A 13,792-nucleotide genomic window follows, 5' to 3' on the forward strand; every position below is an offset into this window, starting at 1 on the left:
TAGAATCTGCTTCTGTGGCTGCCAGGAGCACCCTGTCTGTAGCCCGAGGGGAGGGCCCTGCTGGGCATGTGCAAGGCCCAGGGCACTGGTGCTCGGAAGACTTTTTGTGCAGATTTGGCCACACCTTTCCCAGCATGGACCAAACATCCCACAACTGGCCTGGTGTTGGTTTCCCATGAGTGGTTGAATTTGTGATGGACACTGCTTGCAGTGCCTAACCACCTATTGTGGTGACATGATTGTCACCTCACGGAGGCTCTGGGTCTCATGGTCAGTTCATTGCCTGCTCCCCTTCCCTCAAGTTTTTCAGAAAAGGTGGTTCTAAAACCATGAGGTTTAAACTGTCCCTGTTCAGACCATCAGCCTGCATCTGGGGGCTCTCCTATTGTCAGGGTCTGCCCCTACCTGCTGAGGAAACCACCTAGTCACCAGCCACACCCAGATTTAGGAAGTTGTTCACAACCCCGCAAAGACTTAAACATTGCTTTGAAAAGCCTTAATCATACTCCATGAATCAATTTATAACAGCCAAGTCTTTTATGCACTGAACCCAATTTTAACTGCATAAAGTAAGTTCTTAGCAGTGCTCTCATTGCCTGGGAACCAAGGGTGATGTCCGGATCATTGGTGCCTGCCTACTGTCCCTCTGCTGGCTGCGGAGGCCTGCACCTGACCCCTGAGCTCTGTGAGGGCAGGTGACGCAAACCAATGGCACTTCCATGAGGACAGGCATGGTTAACTGCTTCCCAAGGGATCACTGGCCTCCTGCCCTCTGGGAGCTCTGATGGCTGCTCCCACAGTCCCCCTTTTCCATAGGTATCACAGGACAAACTGTGACAATAAAACCCTACTCACTCAGCCCCGGAGAGACATACGTCCTGCAAACCTCTATAGGTATGTTTCGCGGCTGGACCTGGTTGGGGGTGATCTGGGCCTGCCTTCACTCGGCTTCCTCCCGGAACTGCGGTCACATCTGCCTCCTGCGGGCTGGGGTTGTGGAGTGCTCTGCCCGCCTCCTTTCCCTGTCACTGCTCTGCTCCTGGTTACTTCCTCATGTGTTTCTGACCCTATGGATTGGGCGGGTGTCTAGGTCATGGTGAAGGTGCAAACAGTTCCCATTTTTTAAAATCACATGTGTATTTCATTTGTTCTAGACAACTGCTTGAGTTGATTCTTTCCCTGCAAATTGGTCAATCATTTCTACAGATATTTAAAACTTCACAATGTATTCTATTGTTTTGTGGAGTCAATGTTGATTTAAATTCACCACATGGTAACCCTGTGCATTGTTCCACGTTCCTTTTGACATTTACATGACTCAGTCGGATAGCTTCCTTTTGGGTAATTTTAGACACTTTGCCCCCTTTCTAGAGGTTTTCAGTTCCATAGACAAGTACAAAGCATTCAGCAGTTTGTGTCTGCAGATGACTCTGGTTCAGGGTCCACATTGTACACTGACTAAAACCCATCATGCATTTCCAGTTTTGCAATTCATGTTGACTTCATGTCACCAAGTGGGAAACACAGGTTACCTTCCTTCTGAAAACCCAGTGGTGGGACTCAGCAAGGTCCCCAGGATCCCTCTGACCCTTGCTGTTTCTGTTATGTTTGCATGCATCCTCCTGCCCTCCACTATGCATTTGGAAACGGAACTCTGGGTCCTGTTTTTGGCACAAGAGAGACCAAAACAGTACAAAGCAAATCTGTGGCTAGCCCTCTTTTTTGCTCTGAAATTTGAGGGTAGAGGCCATTTGCACAGATGGGCCACACTCCTGCCTGGCAGGGGAGACTCAGCTGCTGGAAGGAGTCTGGTGCAGCCCCACCCTCAGGACAGCAGCACCCTCCTGCTCACAGCTGGCCCCCCAGGGCACCAGTGCTCTCCTGTGGTGGCTGTGGGGTACCCATTCTGTCCCCAAGGCCCTGGGCCAGTCCAGTACGACTCACCCTAAGAGTGCAGGGACTTACCTGGTCAGCTCAGCGCAAGTGGCACCCCTTCCTATTTGATTTCCCTGCTGTGACAGGGTGTGTCTCCCAGGAGCCTGGCTGTTGACTAAGACAATGTGGATGCCACAGCACAGCATCTGCACGTAGCCGTGGCACCTGCCGGTACCATGATGAGGAGCATCCTCAACATCAACATTTTCACCCATTTAAACATGGAAATCTTACCCCTGTAATTATCTCAAGAAAAAGACATCAGAAGTAAAAAATCCTTTTATGTTAAGAATCATCTTTAGGGGGTTTTAACAATAGCAAAAATGGAAAATGTTTAGTGGTTGAGGAATAATATTTATGCGTGTCAGAGCTCATCTACATACAGCTGGGATTTTGAACACTAGATGGCAACAAGGAAAATATTTCTGATACTTATTCAGTTAATAAAAACAAAATATAAAATTGTATCCACACTATAATTCAAAGCTGTATTTACAGGTGCTCATGGATGAGGCTTTATGGGAACCCAGGAGACTGGAGAGGATTTATTAGCAGGAGTGATGTGTCTGTTAGTGTCATCTAGCCTAGACTCTGATTTCTGTCGGGGTGGTTGTCTGACTCACTGGTAGGGAGTTGGTCTCTTTTGTCCATGTGGGTCTCCCAGGGCCAGAGTGAGGCTGCCCTGCATAGCAAGTGCCCAGGAAATATGTGTTGTATTAATGGGTGCCCCACAGTTGACAGTCCCTGGAAGATGGCGGATGGGTCTCAGCCTCTTTCTGATCCCTCATGTCTAAGGTGAGGCCGAAGAATCTGAATTCCTAGCAAGTTCACAGGGGTGCTTATGCTGCTTGTCTGGGAACCCCCCTTGAGAACCATGTAGCTTTGTGCTGTAGAAGCCCAGTCGTGTGGCTGTATAGTCTCCAGCGTGGGTTTAATCTCCATGTCATCCTCTCTGTAGCTTTGAAGCACAGATTCCTCGGGAAAGCTCAGCTCTACTTGACACTCAGTGGAGCCCCGCGGGACGTGGCCTGCCAGGTGCAGCCCCATCACGGCCTGGAGGCACACACTGTCTTCAGTGTCTTCTGCACGTCGGGGAGACCGGTACTGTTGACCTCAAGGACTGAAGGCAGCAGCTTGGGGCTTGGGGCCAGCTCTCTGCATCATGGGTGCAAAGCTGAATCCTGGTTGGGAGGCCAGAGTGTCAGAGGATTTTCCTCTGTCTGCCAGTGTAGATGTTGACCTATTCCTGTCCCTCCTGCTAGCTGCTCCTTCTCAGAAATTACCCATGTGCCTCCTGAGAGGGCCAGGTTCCAGTCCTTACTCAAGGCCCAGGTCAGATGCCCTGCTCTGACACTGAGAGCCTGTCCTTGCTCCCATATGTGTGTCCCCCAGTATGCACTGGACGGCAGCTGCATCCCCATCACCCTGGAGAGGCCCAGACGGTCTGTGCTTCTGATGTCCTAAGGCCAGGAGAGCACAGAACCCTGAGTGACAGACAGCCATAGGTGTGGGGTCCTCTGGGCTGTTTGGAAAGGGGGCCCTGGAGGTGAGTCCTACCCCATAGTCCATGCCCCACGCTCTTAGGTGTAAACAGCACCCTCAGGTAGAGTGAAGGATGCAGGTGGTGACATTTACTGGAATATAATTATTGATCTGTACTCTTTTTTGCTCTCTATGGAATGGATGATAGGACTTCCATTATGAATTTAGTTACCAGATAGGAAACCTTTCCAAACACACTTTGTACCACGGGAGAGACACCCAGTATTACTTTATGCTGCCAGCTGGAGAGCCCCTGGACAATTATAAAGGTAAGTCCTGGCAAGGATTCGGGTTGCTGGCTATGCTTACCTGTGGTGCTAGACCTTTTCCCCCGGATTCCCAAAACTGAGAATTGTTCAAGCTGTGTATCTAGAAAGTAAAGTTCTTAATTATTCATTTCAATATGTTTAATACTTTTTAGTTTAGATTGATTACCTACTTTTTGGTGCAGGAAGGTCATTAGTAATATAAATAAATTAATCTTTTGTATCTTAAATTATATAACTGAAATATAATGTAAATTATACAATGTCAAAGAACATTTTGTGCATATATATTAAATATCTGTCCCTTATTTAGTAATGAGACACATGGCATGTGGTGAATCTGGTGTTTGTCCTAGATGAAACCAAGTCACGTGCTCCCACCAAGAAGAAATCGTGGGGGCAGAGGGGTGTTGAGTCAGTATATGTTGGTGTTAGAACAAAAGAGCCCTGGTGTGGACAGACTTCCCCTCTACCCCATGTCTGGGGTGCGCCAGGCTCTGCACCAACCCCTGGTCCCCAGCTGAGCTATCTAGACACAGCCCTTAGGAAAGGGTCTCAGTCTACAGAACACAACCACCTCAGTGAGCCTTTGGGGGTGAGGGTGTTTTTAAGCTTCCAGATGATTCTAACGTTCAGGTGAGGCTGAGAGTCACTGATCTAGATGTTTCTTTGACCTGGGTGGGTGAGATTATTTCAGCCCGAAGTCTGAACTAGCTCAGCCACCAGTTTACTTAAGCCTCTCTTCTCCTTTAAGCCCGGCTAAAATGGTATCTCTTCAGGAAACCCTGCTGACTCCCCTAGAAACACTTGCACCCTCTTTGGGGTGCAGTCAGTGATGCCGAGCAAAAGTGTTCTGAGCAAGTCACTCTGTACCCATTCAGCAGGCCCGTCTGTTTTGTGTCAGGCCAGCATGGCGCACATTGCAGGGACAGACGGAAGTGGTTTCCACAAGACTGACTCATAAATTCTTCAAGACTGTAATTCCACCCAGCCTCTGTCCCCTGGAAGTTTTCCTCAAAATGGTGCTCACCCAGGTTTCCCCACGTTCTGCTGATGGACATGAAGCCCTGTCTCGAGAGCTGGGTCAGAGCAGTCATATAGGTGGGGAGCCAAAATGGACAGGGTGTCACTCCTAAGTGACAGTCACTTCTGTCCAGACCTGGCAGTGCCTGTCATCAGACTGCTGCCTGCAGGGGCACATGGGACCTAGGCCACCATGGACCTGCAGGCCACAAGCTGGGCAGACGTCCAAGCACAGGACTCTAGGGCCTCAGCTCAACATGGGAAGGATTTCCGAACATAAATGCGTAGATCCAAATTTCCTGCCATGGTCCCAGAGCAGTGTCAGGGTGATGGCATCACTCAGACCATTCCCAGTGCATCCACAATGACTTGTAATTGTCCACATCAGTGCGATCCTTTCTGCGAACAGCTGGACTCAAGGTTTGTGAGTGTAAACCTGAGCAGAACAGGTTCAGAGGGCCAGTGCTGTCTGCAGCAGACTCCCCAGGTGCTAGATAGACTGCAGCTTTCCTGCAGCTGGAGGGGGACCCACCCAATAGCTACTGGCTCAGAATCCTGGGGAGAAGGAGGAGCCCGGAATGGGCCTGAATAGGTGACTGGGTGGCCGCATCCAGGGACCACATCTTGGGAACTACTGGCCTTCAAAATTAAGTCCCAGATCCTTGGCCTTGTGTTTCAGGTTGAGAGTATTTTTATGAGGACTTCTGGTACAGCTGTGCTCCACTCTTCCTATGTGGTGCACATGACTGGACCCTTGGCCCTTCATGATCAGGGTCACGTGCGGGTGCCCCACCCCAGCCCTGGGCCCTGTCACAGGGAGATCATGAGTCCACAAAGCCACATCCTGCAATGCTCCTTTGTCTTCATGCAGACCCTCTGAAGGGAGGATTCACTGCCTTTCTCTAGACCTGCCATATTTCTGTACTGAAAATACCACCCCTACCCCTGGTGCTCCATTGTGGAGTCTGTGTTTCATTCTCTGGGCCTCCACTGCCCTGGTTCTACCTGTGATTGAACTCTCACCACCTTTCTAGTGGCTACCCTGGAGCGGGTGGGGAGGAGCTTGAGGCAGGCCGGTCCTGTTCCCCTGGGGAGGTCAGGTGAATGAACGCCTGAGAGCTGGGAGTGAGCCATTCCCTGGCTCCTCTGGTGCAAGGCATCACTTCTGCACGTCCCTGTCCCTCTGGCATACCCCACCCTGCTGCGTAGAGTCTGCGTTGGATGCTGGGTCTGCCGAGGGGCAGAGCTGCATGTCTGGCTCCCGTCACCAATCTGGGTGCGTGGGTCAGCCCAGCAGAGCCTGGTTGTCGTGTGGTTGGCTTCCACAGTGTAAGCCCTCACAGAGGGAGCCTAGTTTACAATTTCATCTCCTCTGGGCTTGGATGGAGCCCACCTCCTGTCCCTCAGCATTGATCTCAGCATGTGAAGAAGCATCTCTGCAGCCGTTGTCCTGGCTGACCATCTGCCATGTTCCCCCTGCAGTCCTGGTGTCCACTGAAATCACAGATGGCGAGGGCTCCCAGGTGCAGCCGTGTGCTGTGGCCGTGACCGTGCTGCCCCGTTTCCATGGGAATCACTGCCCAGGCGAGGATGTGTGAGTAACACCCACAGGGACCCCCGCATCAGGTCTGGGCTTCCTTGGGAGTGGGACCAGGTCAGCAACAAGGCGGAGTGAACAGTGGCTCCTGGGAACTCTCCTTCTTGGGGAGGGGGGGTGGTGATGCAAAAGAAATAGCCAAGGCTTTGCCATCACTATCCTAGCTCAGCCATGCATGGCATTTGTGCACAAGCTTCAGAGCCTATAAAGCACTTTCTTCTGTCATTTAAGCAGTTTTATTGAGATGTCACTCACATGCCATATAGTTCACCATTTAAAGTGAACAATCCCTTGGTTCTTAGTACCCTTACAGGTTTGTGCAACCATTATCATTAACCTCTTTGTAGAACACTAACATTACTTCCCAAAAACCTTGTATTCGGGAGCAGGTACTTCCTTACTCCATCACCCACCTTCCTCCCACTGGCCCCAGCCCACCACTTGCCTGCTTCCTGTCCACAGACTTGCCCACCATCCCATCAAATGGGATGATACCTGATGTGGTCTTTTGTGACTGGCTCATTTTCCTCAGTGTAATGTTTTTGAGATTCATCCATGTTACAGTATTGTTATGACTTCATTCCCTTTATGGCTAGGTAATATTGTCTCATGGATATCATGCCACACTGTTCATCTCTTCATCAGTTGATGGACATCTAATGTATTTTCATGTCTGGAATTATAAATAACACTATTATGAGCATAGGTGTGGATGGATGTTTTCATTTTCCTTTTTTTATAGTTTTTGAGGGGGGTTATTTATTTATTTATTTATTAAGGTATTATTGATAAACACTTTTATGAAGGTTTCACATGAAAAAACAATATGGTTACTACATTCACCCATGTTATCATGTCCCCCCCATACCCCATTGCAGTCACTGCCCAACAGTGTAGTAAGATGCCACAGAGTCACTATTTGCCTTCTCTGTGTGACACTGTCTTTCCCATGATCTCCCCCAAACCATATGTGCCAATCATAATACCCCTCGGTCCCCTTCTCCCTCCCTCCCCACCCACCCTCCCCCACCCCTCACCTTTGGTAACCGCTAGTTCCTTCTTGGAGTCTGTGAGTCTGTTGCTGTTTTATTCCTTCAGTTTTGCTTCATTGTTATACTCCACAAATGAGAGAAATCATTGGTAATTGTCTTTCTCTGCCTGGCTTATTTCAGTGAGCATGATGTCCTCCAGCTCCATCCATGTTGTTGCAAATGGTAGGATTTGTTTCTTTCTTATGGGTGAATAGTATTCCATTGTGTATATGTACCACCTCTTCTTTATCCATTCATCTACTGATGGACACTTAGGTTGCCTCCATATCTTGGCTATTGTGAATAGTGCTGCAATAAACATAGGGGTGCATATGTCTTTTTGAATCTGAGAAATTATATTCTTTGGGTAAATTCCTAGGAGTGGAATTCCTGGGTCAAATGGTATTTCTGTTTTTAGTTTTTTGAGGACAGTTTGTTTTCCACAATGGTTGAACTAGCTTACATTCCCACCAGCAGTGTAGGAGGGTTCTCCTTTCTCTGCATCCTTGCCAGCATTTGTTGTTCTAAGTCTTTTCAATACTGGCCATCCTAACTGGTGTCAGGTGATATCTCATTGTGGTTTTAATTTGCATTTCCCTGATAATTGGTGACGTGGAGCATCTTTTCATGTGTCTGTTGGCCATCTGAATTTCTTCTTTGGAGAATTGTCTGTTCAGCTCCTCTGCCCATTTTTTAATTGGATTACTTGCTTTTTGGGTGTTGAGGCATGTGAGTTCTTTATATATCTTGGATGTTAACCCCTTGTCTGATATGTCATTTACAAATATATTCTCCCAGACTGTAGGATGCCTTTTTGTTCTGTTGATGGTGTCCTTTGCTGGACAGAAGCTTTTTAGTTTGATGTAGTCCCATGTGTTCATTTTTGCATTTGTTTCCCTTGCTTGAGGAGATGCTTTCGGGAAAAAGATGCTCATGTTTATATTCAGGAGATTTTTGCCTGTGTTGTCTTCTAAGAGTTTTATGGTTTCATGACTTACATTCAAGTCTTTGATTATAGTTTTTTTTTATTAGGGTATCACTGATAAACAATCTCATAAAAGTTTCACATAAGCAACATTGTGGTTATTACATTCACCTGTATTATCAAGTCCCCACACACACACCCCATTGCAGTCATTGTCCATCAACATGGTAAGATGCTATAGGACATTTTCATTTTCCTTCAGTAGGTACCTAGGAGTGAAATTTCTGGGTCATGTGCTAATTCTATGCTTAGCATTTTGAGGAAATGCCAGACTGTTTTCCAAAGTGGCTGATGGTTTTTCCAGTGGCTCCAGTTTCTCCACTTCTTCGGCAGATAATCACCAGTTATTATTATCTGTCTTTTTCACTTTAGCAATCCCAGGGCATATAAGGTGGTGTCTCACTGGGGTTTTGATTTTTCATTTCTCTAATGACAAATGATGATGAGCATCTTCCAATGTGCTTAATACATTTGCTTGGAGAAGTGTTTATTCATATTGTTTCTAAATCAGGTTATTTGTCTTTTTATGATTAAGTTGTGAGAGTTCTTTATATGTTCTGGACACATCATGTCTCTTCTCAGATACATGATTTGCAAATATTTCCTACCAATCTGTGGTTATGTTTTCTCATTCATATGATGTCCTTTGAAGCACAAAAGATTTTAATTTTGATGAAGCCCTAAATATTAATCTTCTCTTTTATTGCTCGTGTTTTGGTAAATCTAAGAAATTATCACCTAACCCAAGATCATAAATATTTATTTCTGTGTTTTCTTCTAAGAGATGTACAGTTTTAGCTCTTGCACTGAGTTCTATGACCCATTTTGAATTGATTTTTGTGGGTGGTGTGGGGTAGGGGTCCATGTTCATTATTTTGAATGTAGATGTCCAGTTGTCCCAGCACTGAATGTTGAAAAGATTTTTCTCCCATTGAATTATTTTAGCCCCTTTGTCAAAAATCAATTGACCATAAATGTTAGTGTTTATTTCTAGACTCTCAGTTCTGTTCTACTGATCTATATGTCTGTCTTCATACCAGTATCACACTGTCTTAACTGCTGTAGCTTCATAGTAAATTTTGAAATTAGGAAGCATGGATCCAGTAGCTTTGTTCTTTTGCAATATTGTTTTGGTTGTTCCGGTTCTCCTGGTTATTATTTCATTGATTTCTGCAAAAAAAGCCACCTGGGATTTTGATAGATATGAATCTGTAGATCACTTTGGGAATATTGCCATCTTAGCAATATGAAGTCTTCCAATCCATGAACAAAGTTTTGTATTTTTTTAGATTTTCATTTCTTGCAGCAGTGTTTTTCAGCCATCAGTGTACAAGTGCTGAATTTCTATTGTTAAATTTAACTGTAAGTATTTTATTCTTTTTAATGCTATTGTAAATATAATTATTTTTATTATTTCTTGTTTGGAATTTTTATTGCTAGTGTATAGACATACAATTTAATTTTTATATATTAATCTTGTATCATGTAACCTTGCTGAACTCATTTATTGCTTTTAGTAGTTTTTTAGTGTAATCCTCAGGATTTTTCAATGTATAAGATCATGGCATCTGTGAACACAGAGTTTTACTTCTTCCTTTCCAATCTGGGTAACTTTTATGTCTTTTTCTTGCTTAATTGCCCTGGAAAGAACCTTCAGTTCAAGACTGAATAGCAGTGACAGGTGTGGAAATCCTGGTCTTGCTACCAATCCAGGCTGGAAAGCATTCAGTCTCCCACCACTTGGTATAATGTTAGTTGTAGGTTCTCCATAGATGTCTTCTATTAGGTTGAAGAAGCTTCGTAGATTTGAGGTGTTTTTATCATGAAAGGGTGCTGGACTTTGTCAACGCATTTCTAGATCTATTGAGATGATCATGTAGGTTGTGTCCTTCAGCTTCTTAATATAGTGTATTACACTGACTTATTTTCATACTTAATCACTCATATATTGCAGATAAACCCCACTTGGTCATGGTGTATAATCAATGATAATGGTGTATCTTCCAAGTGCAGTGTAAGTGTCCACTCTGTGGTGCGTCTGGGTGCTAACTACCAATTAGGCTTGTTGGGACACCTGTGTACCTGCCGAAGCTGAAGCCACAGTGGTGTCCTGGTCTAGGTCTGCTCTGTGTCCCCTCACATGCCGAGATGTTTCTGTCTCATTCTGCTTGGCTTCCTGTGCGTACATTGGTTGTGGAAGAGGTTATAGAGTTTTGGCATTATCCCTCACTGTGTCTTGTTAGTTTCTTTTGTACCGACCAACTGCCTTTTGAGTGATTCTTCTTCTGCCCTGACCCCCAGCTCCCAAGAAGTGTTTCTATAACAAGTACCATTCCACTCTTGGTAGGCAGGCTGAGAAGTTTTGCTGTGTGTTGGAACAATTGGGATAACTCTTCTATTCCTTTCAGATATAATTCCAGCCTGAAAAACCTGTCTACCCTCCAGCTGATGGGGAGCTACATGGAAATCAGGAACTATATCGCCATGGTCACCAGGGTCCTGAGTCGGTGGGCCAAGGAGGACACAAGTCCCTCATGTGGCCAGTGGTCACGAATACAGGATGCATTGATCTCTTCAGTGTGCAGATTAGCTTTCACAGATCAGGTATGGCCCAGAGCCGGGAGAGCTCAGAGTCCGTAAAGCTGTAAATCACGATGTAGTGGGGCTCCCAGCAAGTGCTCATGCTTATAAAACAACAATCAAGAAATGAGCCCCAGGGGCCAGGCAGCAGGGCTCTGGTGCATGGCTGTGGCCTTTCTTGCCTGCTTGTGCCTTGCACAAAGAAATGCTGCTGCTTTATACAAGCGACCTTGGAAGTCAGTCATCACTACAGATAATTCTGCTCACATCTCTGCAAGGAAAAACTGTGTAAATCCAACCCGGTGATATCTTGTTAACAATGATATACCAGACTTAAATATATGATCATGTGTAACCACTAAGAAACGACCATGTATTCACATGTCACTGTTCTGCTCACAGCATTTCTGCAGCACCAGCCCTATCCTTGCCACTAGAGAACGCTCACATCACAGAACACACCTCACCCCTGTGGTTTTGGCGCTCCCACTTGATCTAGTAATGTTTCTTCCTCCTTCCTTCTCTCTTACCTTTCCCACAGTTGCCCTCATCTCTCCCCCAGTCTCTTCTTCCCTCCTACTTTCCTGATGGGGTGCGGGAGGCTGGCCAGCCAGGAGGAGAGGGGTTGCCTAGCAGGGAGAACTTGGGGCCAAGCTAATGCTTTCCCTAAAGAATATTTTTGTATCTGCAAACTGAATTATGTGGCTTAAAGCAGGCAAGCTAACCTTCTTTTTCCATCCCTTTCCCCCCCTTTTTGTTGGTTTTCTTGCTTCTCCTGCTCAGGAAGAAGTGACTGATTCTGTTCACCTGCTGAGGGACCTCCTACACTTCCCTAATAAGGTGAGCCTGCTGCTCTGCAGTGCATTTTCCTGCTTTTTGTATAATAACAAGGACTTTGGTCAATCCCTAAAGCAGGTCCTATGCAGAGCTGTGACACCCAAGTTAGCAACAGGACTTGCCTAAGCATTCATTTCAGTAGCAACACATGTCCCAAATCCCTGGTGAGGAACTTCATTCCAATATGGAAATTTGAAAACCCATAGTAGAAACAATTGGAAGCAAATCCAGGCATAAGCTCTTCTGCAGGGGGGTGGCTCTATAGTGCATCCATGGTATTGGGTCTCCCATCTTGCCCCTTCTTTTCTCCTCAAATCCCCAGCTCCAGCTTCTCCTGTTTGCCAGCCTCCTCCATGCATGCTCTCTGGCAGGGGAAAGGAGACCCTGTGAGTCCCTTGTCCACTGCAGTTGGCTTATGTCCCCATGGCAGAACGTCTGCACTCATGGCAAGGGCTCACCCCGTCTGTGTTCAGAAGCCATCTCACCCCTGCAGCTGCATAGGCCCTGTGGCCATGGGCAGTCCCCTCCCACGTGAGCTTCAGGATTTGTCACCGTGGTTACCACTGGCTGCTCCTCACTGCTGACTGGACCCCAGCGCTCCTAGGAGCTCCCTTACTGCAGGGAAGTGGGAATAGACACATTCTGTAAATGTGCTAATCTGTAAGTTGTAAATGAGTCCTAGAAATCTGCAGAAGCACTGCCCTGGTGCAGTGGGCTTTGTCTGCTGGGCATTTGAGATTGGTTTTAAAAGATGGAAGGAAAGAACCTTTACTAGTTTTGTTAGATATGATAATGGCATGTGAGCATGTGCTTAGAAAGAGTTATTATCTGTCAGCTGTATGTCCTAAAGTGCTCATGGATACAAGTAATACCTGAGATTTGCTTCTAAATATCTTCTAGAAGGTGAATGGGGGAAAACCTATTTCCAATGAATGATAATTGTTACCACTGGGTATGGGTATATTACACCAATGCACCATTCTCTCCACTTCAGTGCTTGTTTGAAAATGGGTTGTGCGCCATCAGGTGATGGCCTCAATGGTTGGGGAGCAGGAAGAGGGTCTGCATGGCCGGGAATGGAATGTCTTGGGTGGTGGGTGGGGGCCTGCAGAAGGTAGTGGGCCAGCATGGGAGAGGATTTGTGAAGTGGTTGCTGGGATTCAAGCCACGCAGCATCTTAGCATAAAGGGCCGAGAAAAAGCAATTGTTCTTCAGTCATTTTATGGGTCAGAAACTGAAGATCTGAGAGGGAATTGTCTCTTACAAACTTGGCCAGTAACCTGCTAGGACCACACCTGAACTTGAATCCTGTACTCTCAAGACCTTTCACGGTGTGTTTATTTCCATAATAATGAAAGAGGCAGAGTGTGTATGTCACGGGAGCATTTCATTTACACCTTTCCTCTCCATATAGCTAAGCCTCCTGAGCTCGGCTCTCATCCTCAAACTTGCCCGGGCACTGCTCACTCCGAGCACATTCCTGGGGAGGCCTGTGGTGGACAGAGAGCCGACGCTGCAGCTCATCCTTCTCGTATCCGGGGTCTTGGAAGTCTGTGACTATGGAAAATCCAAGAACGCGGACTACATATGGGAAGAAGGTGTTAAGGTCATCTCGGACCTACTCTTAGTGAGTCATGCTTTTCCTTCATTGGGTGCAATGCAGCCACTCCCCTCTGCCCTCTGATCATGTTTGCAGTTGCTTCTAGAGCCCGCAAGTATCATTGGTTCCTGAAGTACTATTTTATTATTCTGAGTGGTGATTTAGGATTTCAACATTTTTGTTTTGAATTTTAAACAAAATTACTCCATGACTCCTTTTCATGGGTGTGAAGTTTCCAATGATACTCTGCTTCTGTTCCATCCTTTTGTGCTTCCATAGATTTCCATTTGGGGTGTTTGGGAAGGTGCTGAACTTAGAAGCAGCATTTCTCAGCTCACCTTCTGATTTCTGAGGCAGGAGGAAGTAATATAGGTGATTTTTAATGTGCATTAATTT

The 13,792-nt window shown here is 46.2% G+C and overlaps 1 protein-coding gene across 1 annotated transcript in view; it reads left to right on the forward strand.

Annotated features, from left to right (window-relative positions):
- PKD1L1 (polycystin 1 like 1, transient receptor potential channel interacting) overlaps positions 1 to 13,792 on the forward strand; it is a 96,853-nt gene that overhangs the window by 36,049 nt on the left and 47,012 nt on the right. The window contains exons 16-22 of the mRNA XM_057504962.1: positions 817 to 894; positions 2,894 to 3,036; positions 3,626 to 3,746; positions 6,249 to 6,360; positions 10,788 to 10,983; positions 11,743 to 11,799; positions 13,211 to 13,423. Of these exons, the coding sequence (XP_057360945.1) occupies positions 817 to 894; positions 2,894 to 3,036; positions 3,626 to 3,746; positions 6,249 to 6,360; positions 10,788 to 10,983; positions 11,743 to 11,799; positions 13,211 to 13,423 (920 nt within the window). The remainder of the gene's footprint in view (positions 1 to 816; positions 895 to 2,893; positions 3,037 to 3,625; positions 3,747 to 6,248; positions 6,361 to 10,787; positions 10,984 to 11,742; positions 11,800 to 13,210; positions 13,424 to 13,792) is intronic.

This window comes from Manis pentadactyla, chromosome 7 (assembly GCF_030020395.1).
Source record: "Manis pentadactyla isolate mManPen7 chromosome 7, mManPen7.hap1, whole genome shotgun sequence".
Classification (NCBI taxonomy): Eukaryota; Metazoa; Chordata; class Mammalia; order Pholidota; family Manidae; genus Manis; species Manis pentadactyla.